Source organism: Bubalus kerabau, chromosome 7, assembly GCF_029407905.1.
Source record: "Bubalus kerabau isolate K-KA32 ecotype Philippines breed swamp buffalo chromosome 7, PCC_UOA_SB_1v2, whole genome shotgun sequence".
NCBI lineage: Eukaryota > Metazoa > Chordata > Mammalia > Artiodactyla > Bovidae > Bubalus > Bubalus kerabau.
In genome coordinates this window covers 107,664,538-107,683,454 of record NC_073630.1, presented here as the reverse complement: position 1 = coordinate 107,683,454, position 18,917 = coordinate 107,664,538, and the positions used below count along the sequence as shown (strand labels likewise).

Genomic DNA, 18,917 nt, shown 5'->3' with positions numbered 1-18,917 from the left:
ACTGGGGTGATGCGGCCACAAGCCAAGGAACACCTGGCACCTCCAGAAGTTGGAAGGGGCAGGAGGGATCCCCCTAGAGCCTCCGGAAGAAGCTGACACCTTGATTTCTGGCTTCTGGCCTCTATATCTGTGAGACAATAGACTTCTGTTGTCTGGGTGCTTTGTATCAGCAACCCCAGGACCCTGATGGCAGAGCCAGTTTTGCTCAGGGCCAGCCCCTGTCGTAAGTGCTTTCTGAGTTTTTCATCATTTCATCCTCATGAGACTCTTGTGAGGCAGAAACTGCATTTTCCTTCCTTTACAGATGAGGAGCCAGGAAGGGTCTTCTTGAGAAAACAGCCAGGTTGGATTCAGTTTGTCAAAGCCCAAGATTCCCAGGCGAGAAAGGAACACCACCATCCCCAAGGGAGTCAGGACTTAAGTCCCTGGGCTGGGAGTGAGGATACTGCATTCTGGTCCCCCTCTGGGTCCTCACATACTGCTTGACTGTCAGTTGGTTACAAAACCTCTCTGAGCTGGCTCAACCATCTCTCTCAGGTCCCACAGCCAGCCTGCTACAGTGAGATGGGACTTAAAGTAAGTCTTTCCAACTTCAGTGCTCTTGTGCTCACCACGACCCGTGCTGGTGAGCATGGGCTGTGACTACAGCAGTGAAGACAAGTTTCTGAACCGAGACTGGCCTGGGGCCAGTCCCATCCCAGCCACCGACCAGCTGTGCAATCGGAAGCGGGTTATCTCCCTTTTGTCTCAGTTTCCTGCATGTTAATAACATCCGGATGCACAGCAGAGTTTGAGGACCACTGCTTTGGTGGGGAAGGGGTGAGAGTCCGATGGGCTATGACTCTGATGATGTCCAGGACCCCTGTGCCCATCTGCACTCTTGTCCAGCAGGAGTTAGTGTCCAGCAGGCTGTCACTCCCTCCCTTGAGCTGGGATTAGAATCTAAAGTCTTGGTCGACTCAGTGTCACTTTCCTCCTCCACGAAGCCAGGAGAAAGCACCCGGTTACTGCTGTGAGGAGGAAATACACATACCAGTGCCTGGCCGGTCTCAGTGGGTGGCCACGAGTACAGCATTGTCTATTAATAAAGATCCGTTGATGATGCTGATGTGACCACAGCCTCATCCCTCCAGCAATATCCTTAGGATGCTGCACATTTGGCTTTACCATGGCTGGTCTAGCTGCTGGCCCGTTACAGTCTGGTCAAGGAGGTAAAGACACCCTTGTTTCTAACATGAGGAGAGGCCAGCAGGTGTGAGCAAGGGGCAGTCCCTGCTGGAGTTGTGTCTTGGGAGGAGGCACTTAGAAATGCCTTGTGTTAGGAGGGGTTGGGGGCAAGGTGAAGGGGTGTTGGCAGTTCTGTGCAGGTGCTTTTGAAAGCCTGTGCCAGCTTCTCCCCCAGAGTCAGTGAAGAGATGTTTCCTATTATTCATGTTGTCATTTCACATCAGTTCAGACGCTCAGACGTGTCCAACTCTTTGCGACTCTTTGACAGTCGACTGCAGCATGTCAGGCCTCCCTATCCATCACCAACTCCCAGAGTTTACTCAGACTCGTGTCCATTGAGTCCGTGATGCCATCCAACCATCTCATCCTCTGTCGGCCCCTTCTCCTCCCACCTTCAATCTTTCCCAGCATTAGGGTCTTTTCAATTAAGTCAGCTCTCCGCATCAGGTGGCCAAAATGTTGAGCTTCAGCTTCAACACCAGTCCTTCCAATGAATATTCAGGGCTGATTTCCTTTAGGATGGACTGGTTGGATCTCCTTGCAGTCCAAGGGACTCTCAAGAGTCTTCTCCAACACCAGAGTTCAAAAGCATCAATTCTTCAGCGCTCAGTCATTTCACATAGAGCCCTCTGGTTCCATATCTGCATGTGTGATAAGTCACTTCAGTCGTGTCCGACTCTTTGCGACTCCATTGACTGTAGCCCGCCAGGCTCCTCTGTCCGTGGGATTCTCCAGGCAAGAATACTGGAGTGGGTTGCCATGCCCTCCTCCAGGCGATCTTCTTGACTCAGGGGCTGGACCTGCATCTCTTGTATCTCCTGCATTGGCAGGCAGGTTCTTTATTGCTACACCATCTGGGAAGTCCCCTGGTTCCAGGCAACTTTGGTTAAGTTTACATCCCTTAATGTGGAGCTCATTACCTTGGGTATTGGGAACTGCTTTACCTGGTATTTCCGAAAGAACGAGGTTGAAATCCTCTGGTGTAGTGGAAAGAAGCCAATTGGAAGACTGGAATGCTGGCGAGGACGTTCCTGGGTGGGCGACATTGAGCAAGAAGAGCTTAACCTCTCGGAGCCCTTTTCCTTATCTGGGAGATGGAGACAGAAAGCCTGTTGGCCTTTGTGGCAGCGCAGAGTGCACGGGGGCAAAGGGCAGGGCTGAGGGCCTGCACGTGGCTGGTGCTCAGTTAACACCTCCCCTTCTGCTCAGTCACTGAGCGTGTTGAGCAGGAGGCCCTGAGCCCAGGGGTGGTAAGCCCAACTCTGGATCCAGGGCCCAGTGAGAGTGTGGCTTCCTCACCAACCAGCTGTAAGCCTGAGAGCTTGTTAGTTCATTTGTTCAGTGAATATGATTAAGCACTGCTTTGTGCAACCCACAGTCTAAGCACTGGGGCCTCAACAGTGAACCAAAGAAAATTTCAACTTCATTTTTGTGAAGTTTGAGGGGCACGTGTGGGGTTCCAGCAGGGAGGCCAGTGTGGCAGCCATGGGGGAGGGGGAAACAGGGATGGGCTGAGGTCAGAGCCTCATCTCAGAGGGCCTTGCAGTCTATCCGAAGACATTTGCATTGCCTTCTTTTACATATATATATATATATATTTTTTACATATATATTTATTTATTATTTATTTATTTATTAATCTATTTGACTGTACCAGTTATAGCGTGCGGGATCGTCGATCTTTCTCGTGGCATCATGGATCATGAGTTGCGGCATGCAGGATCTAGTTCTCTGACCAGGGATCAAACCCACGCCCCCTGCTTTGGAAGCTCAGTGTCTTAGCTACTGCACCACCAGGAAAGTCCCTGCATTGACTTCAGAGTAAGAAGGGAAGTTTCAAGCCTCTTTTGAGTAGAGAAGTGACTTGCCTTGTGTTTCCCAAGGATCCTTTGGTTTCTGTGTAGAGGACGGACTGTAGGGGGCAAAAGTGGAAGCATGGATCCCTGGGGAGGCTCTGCAGGGGTCCAGATAAGAGATGCTGGGGGTCTGGGCCTAGATGACGCTGATGGAGGTGGTGAGAAGGCATGGGTTGGGGGTCTATTTTGATGGTCGACATCTGGGTCTCCTCTTTAAGTGGGGATAATAAATTTTATTCCTATGGCTATTCAGAAGTTTGAAAAAGTTCACATGTGCAAAGCATATAGAAAGAAATGTGTGTGGCATACAGTGAGCACTTAGAAGTCTGTCATCATGAGCCTGGTTATTATCATTCACCATCTGGAAGGGTGTGTCCGCACCGGTCACGCTCACGAGGTAACTTGCCTTGCCATCTGCTGGCTCTTTCCCAGACCTGGTCACACGGAGACATAATCCCCCCTTTCTTTGGACACTGATCAAGATAGTGTAGGCACAGGGACTGCGAGATGAATTTGATCACCACCTAACGGTGCTCAGGCTGCAGAGAAAAGTGCATTTTTCCAACTTCCCACTGTCTCTTGGCCTCTTAAACAAACAGTAAATTTTCAGTTTGACTGAGATGGATGCCTGTAAATTACACGTCTTCCTGATAATGACAGGCACTGAGTTTGCCACCGTTGCTTCGCAGGGTGCCCCAGAGACCTGCTGATTTGTTTGTTTATTTCTGACTGTCCTCCCCACGCTGTCTCCTGAAGAGCTCCTGGGTATGCAGGATAACAGCCCTGCCAAGGTCAGCTCCCACAGCTTCAGAGTCTCACAGGAAGTTAGGGCAAAGAAGAGAGGAGAAAAAATGAAACTCTGTCTTTGAAGAAAGCAGAAATAATAATGACAGGCACTCGTGGCGTGTTTGGGAGTAGTCCCTGTAAGGTACGGAGTTAGAGTAGGTGAGGTTCAGAAAAAGAATGAGACCGGCACTTTACAGGAACAGATCACCTTTAATGAGGTGAGAAGGGGCAGTAGTCAGATTAGCGAGCTGCTGCACTTATCTAAGAAAAGAGTAAGTATATATGTATGTAGAAAGCTACTGTCTTAAAGGGGCCTGTTCTTCTCCAAGGTTTCTGGGAGTAGTTATCTCTTAAATGGCTGGGGCAAGGAGTTCTGGAGATTGGCCAGAGGCTGGGCCGGCTTGGAGCTGGGCGAAATCAACCTAATGTCTATTTTTTCTTCGGGTGAGAGAGTTCTGTGTTTTGCCTAGAATGGTGGGGAGGACCTGGAGGGGAGTTTTAATTCAGGTTACCTTGAACCATGCAACTTTCCTTCAGTCCCCAAGATCACCTTCACTTCCGATATCAAATGCAAACCCAGAGGTCCCCAAGACCACCCTCAAGTTCTTCAGTTCTATAGAACAGTGCTTGTTTTTTTTTGTTGTTGTTGTTCAACTGCTCAGTCGTGTCTGACTCTTTGCAACCCCGTGAACTGCAGCACTCCAGGCTTCCCCATCCTTCAGTATGTCCCAGAGTTTTCTCAAACTCATGTCCATTGAGTCGGTGATGCCATTCAACCACCTCATCCTCTTTCGCCCCTTTCTCCTCCTACCTTCAATCTTTCCCAGCATCAGGGTCTTTTCCTATAAGTCAAGTCTTTGCACCAGGTGGCCAAAGTATTGGAGCTTCAGCTTCAGCATCAGTCCTTCTAATGAGTATTCAGGGTTGATTTCCTTTAGGATTGATGGGTTTGATCTCCTTGCTGTCCAAGGGACTCTAAACAGCTATAGAACATCAGTCCCCAACGTTTCTGGCACCAGGGACCAGTTTTGTGGAAGACAATTTTCCAGAGGGGGATGGAGGGGAGTGGTTTGGGGATGATCCAAGCACATCACATTTATTGTATATTTTATTTTTGTATTACATCAGCCCCACCTCAGATCATCAGGTATTAGATCCCAAAGGCTGGGACTCCTGCTCTGGAAGGACTCACTGAAAGCTGTTCTCATGGTTACAGTTTAGGCTACAGATCAAAGTCAGCCAAGAGAAGAGGCACGTGGGCAGAGTCTAGAGTTACAAACAGGAAGCTCCCAGTTGTCCTGTCCCAGTGAAGTCGTGGACAGCACTAACTTCTTCCCAGAACTGTGTCTGACATTACATACTGAGCATTGCCAACCAGGAAAGCTCACCCAAGCCTTAGCATCCCTAGTTCTTACTGGGGCTCAGTCACGTAGATGTGGTTGACCACCAGCATGGCTCACCTTAACCCCCAGACCCTCTGCAGGTGGAGCTGATGCCACATGGCCCAAGAGCCCCACCCTAAATCACATCATGGTCATAGATTGTCTAAAGCTGCCCAAGGTCGCCAGGTAAACAGAGACCCTCTTATCAAGCAGGACATTCGAAGAACTTAGAGGTCACTTCCTAGGAAGCAAGGACTAAGGCCAGGCCTCTCTATTAGCCAGGTCAGCTCTTTCCTGCACAGCACTGAAGTTCTGTTCAAGGTTACACAGCTGGGGAGTCTGGGATACAGGCCTAGGGCCCTAATGTTCAGGTGGGGAGAAGCGATTCGGTTGACAAGGGAAGGGAAGGGGCAGGCAGTCCTTGCTGGGAGTCTCCTGCATCTCCTGCCTTGGCAGGTGGATTCTTTACCATTGAGCCACCTGGGAAGTCCAGTTACTCTACTAGTCTTGTTAAAATAGAACCAGAAGCCACGTTCCTCTAGCTTGCTGTGGCATGTTCTGCAGAATCCAGCTGGGGATGACACAGTGCAGGCAATCAGTCAACACTGATGAGTAATGGAATGAGTGAATCAGTGAATCAGTGGCTGTGTCATGTAATCAGTGGCACCCTGAAGATGGTGTGTTCTTGCTGCCAGAATAAACTACCACAAATGTAGTGGCTTAAAACCACAGAAGTGATCACCTTATGTTTCTGGAGGTCAGGAAGGGTCTCACTGGGCTGAAATGAAGGTGTCAGCAGGGCTGTGTTCCTCCTGCAGAGTCCAGGGGAGAATCCGTGTCCTTGCCTTTTGCAGCTGCTGGAGGCACCTGCATTCTTTGGCTCGTGGTCCCTCGCTCCATCTCCAAGCCACAGGTGGGCTTCTCCTGCGTCTGTGTCCACCCTACATCTCCTGTCACTCTGACTGCCTGCCCCTTTCTCTTTCATTTACAAGGACCCTTGGAATTATCTATGTGGGACTCACGTAAATAATCCGGGATAATCTCATCTCAGGGTCCTTTTAATCCTTTAATCACACCTGTGAAATCTTGGACTGTGTAAAGTGGACCCTTCAAAAGTTTCCATGGATTAGAACACGGGCATCCTGGGGAGCCATTATTTTGTCTACCACAGATGGGAAAAAGTTTTCAAAGAGTACAAGAAATTAGGTTTGGGAGAAATACCAAAACAATGACTTGGGGGCAGTGTTCTATTGGAAGTAGATCTTGAGAAGAAAGTTGACAGAAGTGTAGGCCCCATATAGGTGCTGTCTGTCCCTGGAGAGAGGATTTCACTGGGTGCTATAGAGGGCGAGTCCATTCCATGGTCGTTTATCAAGGTTAAAGTGTGATACCTCGTCACTAAGTATGAGTCTGAGAAAAAATAGACTGGCGCTTTCACATCCGCCTTACGGTTGCAAACTACGGGAATGTGACTTTTTGTTTCAATAAGGCTAATAGAGTAAGTGGGTCTCCTAGGTGGCTTGGTGGGAAAGAATCATCCTGCCAATACAGGAGATGCAGATTTGACCCCTGGTTCAGGAAGACGCCCTCGAGGAGGAAATGGTAACCGAGTCCAGTATTCTTGCTCGGAAAATTCCATGGACAGAGGAGCCTGGCGGGCTACCTTTCATGGAGTCGCAGAGAGTCGGACACAACTGATCAACAGTTGTCAACAACAACAATGATAAGTAATTATATTTTCTTTATTTCTAGTAAATATAGTAAAACGTGCCCGTGCCCTCAGGTTACCACGTAGTACTCAGTTATACCTGTGCTCTCCTTTTAGTAATTCTCACAGTCAGCTCATTTCCCTGCAAAGAAGTACAAAAGCACAGGTAAGATAAGAGTCACCCAGGTCAGGCTGTGGGCCTGACCTAGCCATGTACCCGCTGTGAGGCCTGGTCACTGGTGAAGTGATATCACTTCACCTCTCTGATCTAGGAATTCTTAGCTACCTTCTTTGTAGGTTGACCATACGAAAGAACCCACTTAATACCCTGGAATGCTACCCATAGCTCTCAGGATGAAATCCAGCATCCTTAACCTGGCCATGATGACCACCCAGCCTGGTCCATGAAGTGCTCACATGGCCTGACTCATAAGACCCATCTGACATAATACCCAAAAGCCAACCTTGTCTGGCCCATGAGGCCCACCCTGCTTGGGCCATAAGACCCCCTGACCTAGCCCACAAGGCCTACATGACAAGTCCCACTCACCACCTGTCTGGAGTTATGTCCTTTGCTCCCTGCCCTTCAGCCAACCTCAGACATCCCTCAGCTCCCCGAAGGTGGCCTTCTCCTTCCTGCCACGGTGCCTTGGCACATGCTCTTCTGCTGCTTAAATACTGTTTCCTCTAGCCCCTCAGTTTAGCTTGTTCTCCTTCTTGTCTCAGCTTATACATCACTTCCTTGGGGAGCCCTTCCAGATCAATTAGATCCCCTGGTCTGTCCCTAGGGCTCCCAGCCTCTCCTCCATCACACTTGCCATACTGTACCATGAGTTCCTTTGTGATGCCTGCCCCCATCCTGGGCTGTGCTCCCTAAAGTCAGGGTCCACATCAGCCTCATTCACTGAGTGGCCGTGGCCCACAATAGGTACTCAAGAGATATTTGCAGGATGAACCCATGCATGCTGTGAGGATAAGACACCTTTACACCAGAGCTTTCACCTTTAGGGACCCTTCCATCTGGTGTGGAATCACACAATTATGTCTACAGTAATGCTGTGCATGAGACACCCCAAAACCCAGTGGCCGAAAATGACAGTGATGTATCCCCAGGGTCTGTGTGTCTGCCAATAGTTGGCTGATCTAGGAATGACTGACACAACTTGACCATGCTTTCCTGTCTCTCCTCTCCTCCTGGGACCAGTGGCTGGCCTGGAGATGTTCTCCTAGCAATGGCAGAGGACTAGCCTCCAAACTAGCCTACCTGGCTTCCACCTCATTCTGTTGGCCAATGCAGGTCATGTGACAGACCCAAAGTTAAAGGGTGGGGGAGATACTTCTCACTATTCTGGGGAAAACATGTCAAGGCTATGTGGCAAAGGGCATGGTTCTGGGAGAGAGAAAGATCTGGACCCCGTGTGCCCCTCCACACACGTGTCTCTGGCATCTCCTGTCTTCTGGGCACAGATAGGGTGAAGCCCCAGAGAGGAAGAGAGTCACCCCCAGTCACATTGTTGGTGAGGGGCCCAATGCAGGTGGTGCCCAGGCTCCTGACCCTTGGTCCCACCTACTTCCCATTTTTAAGAGACCCAACTTGACCTGTGTCTTGACCTGTGACCTTGCACTGTTCTGTCCCAGGATCCTGGGCACACCCCACTCTGAAGCAGCTAACTGTGTCTTAGAACACGCAGGGTACCGTTCCTGCCGGGGAACATTTCCGGTTCCTGTGATGAACCAAAACTCGTCAGAGAGCCGGGCCATGCCTGTGGGATCCTGGAAGGATGTTTTATTCACTCAGTCACCACCCACCATGATCAGGACATCTTCGGAGCTGGTCACATTCATGCCTTGCTGGTCCAGACTGCCAGGCCTTGACTCCTCCTTCATGAGGCACTGAGCCCCTGTCTGCCCCAGTCCACCTACCCCCCACACCCCACCCTGTTGGGGTGACCCCCTACTGCTCCTCTGCGTCCCCAAATCTGTAGCTCACCCCACACTGCTCCACCAGGCTTTCTCCTGCCTCTGCTGGGAAGGGCGCCCTTCCTTACCTCCCTTCTCCCTACCCTGCAGACAAATGGAACCAAACTGCCTCTTCTCCAAAACGTTCAGTTCCTGGAAGGAAAATAGCCATAGACAGCCTTTTTGAGAGCCACACTAACTTTCCCAGCCTCTCTGCAATGATAACAGCCAGCATTTGTGAAGTGCTTGCCCTGTGCTGTGTGTTTGCATGTGTGTTCAGTTGCTCTGTAGTGTCTGACTCTTTGTGACCCCGTGGACAAGCCTGCCAGGCTCCCCTGTCCATGGAATTTTTTCAGACAAGAATACTAGAGTGGGTCGCCATGCCCTCCTCCAGGGGAGCTTCCCAACCCTTGGATTGAACTGAAGTCTCCTGCATCTCCTGCATTGCCAGGCAAATTCTTTACCACCGCACCATCTAGGAAGTCTGTAATCCTGATCATCAGTCCTCAAGGCAGATGCTGTCTTCACGGATGGACTTTGCATCGTATTCCTTTTGCAGATCAGAAAATTGAGACTCCCTTCCACGAGCTCCAGAATATGCGTCCTTGCCCCTCCAGAACTTTCTCTGAAAAAAGTCTGGGAAGGGCACTGTTCCTCTGGGTCAGGGAGCAGAAGGGGAAGCCAAGTGACAGAGGAGTCCAAGGGAACTGCCGCCCTAGCTTGGGTTCCCTGTGCTTGCGTTTGAGGAAAAGTGCAAAAGGCTGAGGCACCAAGGTCCCCCCTTCCTCCACACTGCATCCGACCCCTCACACATGCTAAGAGAGAAGAACAGATTAATTCCAGTTCTGTTTCAGGCACAGAATGAATCAGCATCTCCCAAACGTAACATCTCAGTGTAAAGTGGAAGTGCTGTGTTTTGTGACCTGTCAGAGCATGTGACAATGATGCCGATGTGTCTCTGTCAAGGGAGCAGACAGGATCTAGCATGTTTTGGGGCTTTTTTTAATTAGAAAGAGCCTCGACTAGTGAACCATGTAGCTTTTACAAAGTTCTCCTTTCTTGAATTTCAGTTCAGTTCAGTCACTCAGTCGCATCCTATTGTTTGCGACCCTGTGGACTGCAGCATGCCAGGCTTCCCTGCCGGGGTCCAGCCCCGGCTGATCCAGGGTATTCGAAGGAGAGACGGCTAGGCGACCTATTCAAATGTTAATTAGAGATAATAAAGAGTGATAGAATGAGGATAGCTCAGTAGGAAAATTCAGTGGAGAAAAGAAGCTGAGTGGCTTGGTTTACGCGGAAAATCAATATAACCCGTGACACCAGGTTAGCTCTGACCACGGAGGCCGCAGGCGCCCTCTCGAATAGCGGAAGGTGCCCCACCTTAGACACCTTCTCGAGTGGGTCTTAGAAGCCCAGGCAAATAAATGGTCGCAGAGGACATCCACGCTCCAGATGGACACTCAGCTGGAAGTTAAAGGGAAGAATGACATGGGGAGACCAAGCGTTGGTGAGCAAGGCCCATAGCTTTATTTTCAACAGGGGCTTTTATACCCTAAGTTACACATAGAGGATAATAGGGGATGCAAAATCAGCAGTCTTTGATGCTTATCAAAAACCAGGGTTTCTTTCCTGCAGATTTATCGTATACAAATGGTTTAGGTGATTTACATCATCTTCTGGCCAGAGGCCTATTAACATTTTATGACTCTTGACAAGCACTTATCAACAAAGACTTATTTTCTCTAAGAGTAATTATTTTAAGGTTTGGCGCCATCTTCCAAAGATAAGATTACGTTCCTATAGGGTGGATGTGTAATGGGTTTACAAAGGAAAGAATTTACTACCTTAAGGGTCTAAAGTTACTAACACCAAGGCCACTACTTATTTTTTCTACATACCAACTATATTAATTGATGCACATTCAAGGATACAATTCAGGGGATGTGAAAACTTGGCAACAAACATTGGCTCATCAATGAAATCTTTTACTAGTTTTATTCTGACAGTTTCTAATTCTCTGAGAGGCTCTAAGCTATTTGAATATCTTAAGCTTCCCGTGCCTCTGGAGGCTGGGAGACTGTAAACAATCGTATGCATAGCTGTAGGTGTCCGGGTAAACTTGTCAGGCAAGTTAGAGAGCCATCTGAGGGGTTTGGATTTAAACACTCCTAATTGCCCAGGAACTTTATTAATTGGAGCTGTAAGTTAACTCTTTGACAGAGAGAGTGAGATGGTGGTGGGGGACAGCCCCCAGTAAAGTCAGAGGTGAGAGCACAAAGCAATAAAGTAGGCAGACTCTGGTTTTTTGGGGGGTAGATGCTCGAGAATATCCGGGGGCACTCCCGAGGCTCGATCCCGCCTTTGCGTATGCCGAGCCTCCTTCCTCATGACCTTTGTCACGAGTGGAATGTCTCTCGCCGGCTCCCGGCACTTCCCTGTCCATCACCAACTCCCAGAGCTTACTCAAACTCATGTCCATCAAGTCGGTGATGCCATCCAGCCATCTCATCCTCTGTCATCCCCTTCTCCCACCTTCAATCTTTCCCAACATCAGGGTCTTTTCCAGTGAGTCAGTTCTTCGCATCAGGTGGCCAAACTATTGGAGTTTCAGCTTCAACATCAGTCTTTCCAATGAATATTCAGGACTGATTTCCTTTAGGATGGACTGGTTAGATCTCCTTGTAGTCTAAGGGACTCTCAAGAGTCTTCCCCAACATCACAGTTCAAAAGCATCAATTCTTCGGCGCTCAGCTTTCTTTATAGTCCAACTCTCACATCCATACACGACTACTGGAAAAACCATAGCTTTGACTAGACGGACCTTTGTTGGCAAAGTAATATCTCTGCTTTTTAATATGCTGTCTAGGTTGGTCATAGCTTTTCTTCCAAGGAGCAAGTGTCTTTTAATTTCAGGGCTGCAGTCACCATCTGCAGTGATTTTAGTTCTTGAATTTACAAGCAGCATATTTTTGTAGTTTGACAATCATGCACCAAAAAGAAAAAGGTATGTCTTAATGTCCACAACCACTGCTACGGGATGATAGATTCCAAGGTAGGAGAATCAGATATTTAAAATCTGTCTCCTGCCTGGCAGGAAATTGGGATTTCCAGGGGCTGGAAGAAAATGTAAGTCACTCCCATATTATTAAACCATTTTTATTGTGAACTGTAACAGATACAAATAAATGAATAACACATAAACTTACAGGTTAGCGAATGATGATTGAAAACACATCTATGTAACCTCTGTCCAGATTGAGAAAGAGATCTTGGCCAGGATCCCTGAACCCCCTCATATCTCCTCCCTGTCCCAGTCTCCTCCCTGCTCACAGGAACCAGACCCTGCCTTACATGGAAATTAGGTCTTTGCTTTTATGGGAATGCGATTGTATAGCATATTAGGTTTGCGTTGCTCCACTTTGTATTGTGAGACAAGCTTTGTGCCTTGTGAGATTTCTCTGTATTGTCATGTGCAGCAATATTCATTCTTATTTCACTGTATAAATACACCACCATTTATCCATCCCTACTGTTGACGGACATTTGTGTAGCTTCTTATTTTAGACTGTTACACATTCTGCTGACAAGAACTTTCTTGTGGATGCTGTTTGATACACACATGCGCCCGTTTCTCCTGGGCAGATAGCTAGGAGCAGAATTGTTGGATTCAAGAGTTATGTGCAGCTTCAATCTATAGTCTACAAAGTTACTGATATAGCCCCCAATTTGATTAGCATTTTGAATTTATAGATCAAGTTGGTGAGGATGAACGTCTTTACAGTATCAAATCTTCCAGTCTACAAACATGGTGTATCCCTGTATTTATTTGTCTTATTAATTTTTCTTAATATTGCTTTGTAGTTTCTACCCTCAGGTGAAATGTTTGCTATAGATTTTTTCAGATTAAGGAAGCTTCCTTCCATTTCCTATTTTGCTAAGAATGTTTCTTATTCATGGAAATTACAATTTGTGAAATACTTTTTTCTTCATTTATTCCCATAATTAACATTATACTTTTCTGCTTTATTTTATTAATGTGTCAAATTGTATTGATTTGGATAATGCCTGGTGGTTCAGACAGTAAAGAACCTGCCTGCAGTGTGGGAGACCCGGGTTTAATCCCTGGGTTGGGAAGATTCCCCTGGAGAAGGGCATGGCAACCCACTCCAGTATTCTTGTCCGGAGAATTCCATGGACAGAGGAGCCCGGTGGGCTACAGTCCTTGGAGTCACAAAGAGTCAGACAGAGCTGAGTGATTGACACCTTCATTTTTTTTGTTAAGTGCATATAAATTTAGAAACTTTGCATCTTTCTGGCAAATTAAACCTTTTGATATTATGAACTGCTCCCCTTTCTCTCTAGAAGAGCTTTTTTCCCTAAAGACTGTTTTATCTACTATTAATGTAGCAAACAGTGACCCTGTGTTTATTAGGTGCTAGTTATAGTCTCATTTATTCATTGTTAGAAAAATTCATCTAAGAGCATCATGGTTAGATCATGTGGGTGAAGCCTTACCAGGGTCCTGTGGGTGAACTAACACAATTTATTTAACCTCCCTTTCACATGTACAGATGAAGCCTCAGTTTCCTCATCTGTAAATTTGTTTCATCAGTTTTGAGAGATTTCTCACCCACCGTCACTTCAAATATGACTTCTGTCTGAACTCTCCCTTCCTTCCTTCAGGGACTCCAGTTAAACATGTGGGACTTTCTTATTGTATCTTTTAGCTTTCATCTTCTCTTCTGTATTTTCCATCCTTTAGCCTCTCTTTACTTTGTCCTGTCTTCCTGTACGTATTCTCTCTTCAACTGCATCTAAACTACAGTGAAACCTTTGCCTTGGGTTCCTATTATTGGACAGTGTTCTTCAATCCTAGAAGTTCTAATTTGAAAAAAAACAACTAAATAGCATTACTTTTTGTAATCTCCAGGTCTTTGCTTTAAGGTTTAAGAGTGGCCTTTAAAATCAGAAGCATAGTAAGCATCAGCTCTGAAGTCTGTGTACTGTGCTCCCCAGACAGCCTGTGGGTTTGCGTGTCTGTTGTTCGTGTAGCTCTTTGGTCATGGTCTTGTCTCCTCGTGTACTCTCCTTGTATTCTCGTCTCCTTTTGTACTCCTTTGTACTCATGTATTTTTCACTGTATGCCTTATCTCAGATTTGTACATTATTCATATAAATATTTTCAGGCATACAGTGATGTTCTCCTTCTCCAAAGAAGATTTTTTCCTTTGCTTCTGCCAGATAACTGGGTCTTGAATGATCTAGAATCCCCTTAATTCAAGGCCTAAACTTGAAATACACTGGGCTACCCACAAGAACGGACTCCAGGTTGCTGTGTGTTTAAACCTGTCAGATCTGATTTCCTTCCATTTCACTCATGTTTCTGTATTGCAGCTTTTGGGTTCCCAATCCTTTGCGTGGAATGGTTTACCCAGGCCCCAACTCATGGTGAGCCATGAGCTCCACCTTCTGTCCCTTCGACTACCGGAGGCTGTCCAGGGTCCATCAGCTGTGCAGGCATGTCCCTTGGATTGACCTACACCCTGTATATAAATGCAGCCCAAAGGCTGGGCATGCTTCTCTGATGCCATCTTCTCCCAGACCTTGCACCCTACACTCTATACTTCCTTGTTAGCTCTTTGGGACTTTTATGATGGTTTAATAAACATTTTGTCCAGCTTTTTAAAAACATTCATCCTCAATAGGAAAAACTGTTTCAAATTACCTGCCTGGCCACTATCAGAAGTCTTCTAAAAGGATGTGGATCCCTTATGCCCCTGTCATGGGCATTTTATTCCAAACAAAGTTCAGTTTGGTCATGGGCTTTTTAGAGCATGGTAGTCACTGAGTTTGGGCTTCCCAGGTGTCTCGGTGGTAAAGAATCCACCTGTCAATTCAGGGGATGCTGGAGGCTTGGGTTCGATCCCTGGGTCAGAAAGATCCTCTGGAGGGGGAAATGGCAACCCACGCCAGTATTTTTGCCTGGATAATCCCATGGACAAAGAAGCCTGGGGGCTACAGTCCATGGGGTCACAAAGAGTCACACGACTGTGCATGCATGCACGGTCATTGGGTTTAATTAACATGGAGTTAAATTTAACTTATATTCATTGAGCCCACCAAGTATGAGCTAGGTACACCAGATGAGATGCTAAGAATTTTTTTCCAAAAAAAAAGAAAAAACAATTATCCTCATACCGTACAAGTTAAGAGCATGAGTCCAATAGTCCAGTAGTCGGAATCCACCCTCTACAAATGTCCAGCTACTTCTCTTCTCTGGGTCTTATTTTTCTTGTCTATAAAACAATGGTAATTATAATAGAACATCTACATTGGACTATTGGATGAATGATATTATGCAAGAAATGTGTTTATGACACTCTGGCACATAGTAGGAATTCATAATTATTAGCAATTTTAATATTATTACCTGATATTTGCCAGGTACTCCATCCTGACCCGTAGTCCGGAGGCCTCTCAGAAGAGGAGACCTCAAATAGAATTTGGAACACATGTAGGGAGTTCCTAAATGGAGAAGGGGGAATGGGCATTCTGCCTCCTGTTGGTGTGTGATGCATTCAGAAACTGCAGTCAGGTGGTTGGTCTGGGAGGATGTGAGACGTAGGTGCAGAGTATGATGCAGCCACTCTCAGGCACTTGTGGTCCAGGAGGAATGACAGATGAATTGTACTTCTGATGCCCTGGTGGGGCTAACCAAAGAGCTGCAGGAGGCCAGGGTCAGAAATGCCCCTGTTAGTCTGAGTGGCCCAGGCAAGGCTTCACAGAGAAGGGATTTTTTTGTAGGGGTTTTGCAGGATGAAGAGGAGTCCATTTCAGATGTGCAAGTGCCTGAAGGTGGGGCAAAGTGTAGAGGCTTGCAAAGTATCTGTATAATGAAACATGCGATGAGATGTCATTTATGTGAATGAACAGGCACACCAAAAGCCACGTTTGTGGACATCACATATAGTGAAAGTATAGACATCTAAATTGGAGACAGAGATGCTGAATTCATAGGTATGGCTGATTCTGGGGAGGCTAGGTGCGAGGGGAAAAGAATTACGGAGAGAACTTAAAGGGTTCCAACTTAACCTGCAAGCTTTAGTGTATTTAATCTGGGGGAAAAAAGAAAACTGAGTGGTGGATTCAGAATGTTTAATATATTATTATCTATATGCTTTTATTTTTCACAATTAAAAAGATACATTTTTAGAGAGAGAATGGAGTGGGGAAGGTGGGATGAAGGAGCAGAATGGTGAGTAATGAGTCAGGACTGCCTTGAGGCCCTGCTAAGTAATTCTGATTGCAATGGAAAGAGAAGCCCTCCAAGGTATTTGAACTGAAAATGAAAGGGCTGTGCTTCTGCAAATAACTCTCCTAAATGTGGAGGATGGAGGGAGGCAGGGAGACCAGGGAAAGGCTGTGAACATAATCTGGATGGAGGTTTAGAGGAGATGCCAGTGAGTAAGGGCTCACTGGGTCAGGGGGCCAGGTCTGGGGCTTGACTGGGTGCGGGTGAGAGAGCTATGAGGCAGCCAGTATTTCCCAAGACTTTGTGTGTGCTTGTGCGCATGCGCATGTGCACACAAGCATGTGATTCGACAGTTCCCTTCGCTGGATTGCCTCTGTGTCATGTGGGGAGACCTTGGCCCTGTCCAGGGTGAGACCATGACTTGTAACTCCGTCTTATGGCTCTCGGCTTCAGGAGCTGTACTGCAGCACCATGGAAACGTTCCGGAAGTTTGAGGGCATCCTGTTCCTGCAGACGCTCCCCCGTGTGACCGACCTCTCCCAGGCGGAGTGTGAATACCTGAGGCAGGAGGCCCAGGAGAACTCGACTCGGCAGCTGGAGAAGTCGGACCGCTTCCGGAGCCAGCAGTGGAAACTCTTCCAGGATCTCCTAGAGCAGGAAAAGCAGGTGCAGCATTTTGTAAAACTAGGTCTAGAGTCTGCGTTTTTCATTAACTTTTGAAGGATAATGAGGCATTTCTTTAACTGAGCATCCCCGAGTGCCTGTGCTGAATGCTTTACCAAGATTCTGGTTGCCAGCCTTTCACAACGGCCGGCCGGGTGGGCTGGGATGGGAGGAGGAGAAGAGAGCAGACCCCTCCTCTCCCAGTGTAGGAAGTCAGAAGATGACGCCCAGAGCCTGTTCTTTAGAACAACCACCTCTGCCCAGGACATCACATCTCCTCTGACACTGACCCTTTTCCTTTCCTCTTAAAAGGACCCTTGTGATTACACTGGCCACTCAGATAATTCAGAATAAACGTCATGTCCCCAAATCCTTAATTTAATTGCATCTGCAAGGTCCCCTTTGCCCTGTTAGGTAACATATTCACTATATGACAGAAGGTAGTACTTCAAGGGAGTGGACTGAGGTAGGGGTGGGAGGGGCTGCACACAGGGGACTCCTATTTTTCAGTGAAAGTCTATTTCATCATTAAAACCGTATATTGGCCACCTGATGTGAAGAACTGACTCATTGGAAAAGACCTGACATTGGGACAGATTGAAGGCAGGAGGAGAAGAGGCAACAGACCATGAGATGGGTGGATGGCATCACCGATTCAATGGACATGAGTTTGAGCAAACTCCAGAGATAGTGAAGGATGGGGAAGCCTGGTATGCTGCAGTCCATGGGGTCGCAAAGAGTCAGACACGACTGAGCGACTGAACAACAACAATATGTGTGGTAGGCAGAATAATGCCCCCACATCCTAATCCCCAGAACCTGTGAATATGTTACCTAACAGGGCAAAGGGGACCTTGCAGATGCAATTAAATTAAGGATTTGGGGACATGACGTTTATTCTGAATTATCTGAGTGGCCAGTGTAATCACAAGGGTCCTTTTAAGAGGGAAGGAAGAGGGTCAGTGTCAGAGGAGATGTGATGTCCTGGGCAGAGGCTAGAAGGATGTGGGCATCAGCCAAGGAATGGGAGCGCCCTCAAGGAGCTGGAAAAGGCAAGGAACAGATTTCACCCCTACCCCAGAGCATCCAGAAGGAAAACAGTCCTATTCCTTTCATTCCAGACTCACCTCCAGAACAGTAAGGTACTAAATTTGTTTGAAGCCACAGATTTGTCGTGCTGTGTTACAACAGCCATAGGAAGCTAATATACATCAATTGTATTTTAAAAAAATTTAAACTGTCAGATTTTCAAATGTGACACTTGAAAATGCCCCAATTTCCCTTCTCTCTTGCTTTCCTGCATGCTAGAGGCTGCAAAACTAACGTGCTCAGTATCCCAGTTTCTAGAAGTGGCCTCTTTGACGGAGTTCTAGCCTATGAGACAAGGTGCAATACCTGCAGGGAGCTTCTGTTCACTAATACAAAGCTCACGTGTTGCTAAGAAACATCTTCCTCTTTAGCATTTCCTGTTCTTCCTGCCCAAAGCAGTTACAGGAAGACTGGAGGACCGCTGGCCTTCCTTTGACTTAGAGACGAGATGAAGGAGGGTGGGGCAGAGAGGCAGACTGTCCCAGCCCCGGACTGCCCACCCCTAGGTGCTTGTTATGAGAAACACCATGTCTTTTTCCGTTGAGTGTTCAGTTAGTCACAAAAAGCCCTCAATGTATGTATCTGATAGAAATTTTCTAAAGAAAATAAGGTGAGCTGTCCAAACTACCAAAAAGTAAATGGAAGCACCATGCAAACACAGGGCCTTTCCCTGTGGGTGGGCACAGGTCTAGCTACCTGCCTGTCCAGTTAATTAGATCTCCTTCTAATAAATTTCAGTCTGCCGTCAGCTGCATCTGTTGTCCTATGACCAATAGTCGTCTCCTGCATATGTGGCTGGTAGGTCCTAAAGGGCAGTAGCCCTGATTTTCTTATTTAACTTCCTTATTCAAAACCCACTAGCTGGGAGAAAACTTCGCTGCATTTCCAGGGATAATATGCAGCTTTGGAAATTGGCACAGGATCACCAGGGGATGTACAAGAAGCTGAATTCCTCCAATTCATACCAATCCCAGATCCCAGGCCATATCATTTGC

At 47.2% G+C, this 18,917-nt stretch overlaps 1 protein-coding gene across 4 annotated transcripts in view; it reads left to right on the top strand.

The window, feature by feature from the left end:
• The window catches only part of EVC (EvC ciliary complex subunit 1), a 104,774-nt gene that overhangs the window by 44,686 nt on the left and 41,171 nt on the right, over positions 1–18,917 (top strand). For all 4 annotated transcript variants that reach the window (XM_055589082.1, XM_055589080.1, XM_055589081.1 and 1 more), the window contains exon 12: positions 16,624–16,836. In XM_055589082.1, the coding sequence (XP_055445057.1) occupies positions 16,624–16,836 (213 nt within the window). The remainder of the gene's footprint in view (positions 1–16,623; positions 16,837–18,917) is intronic.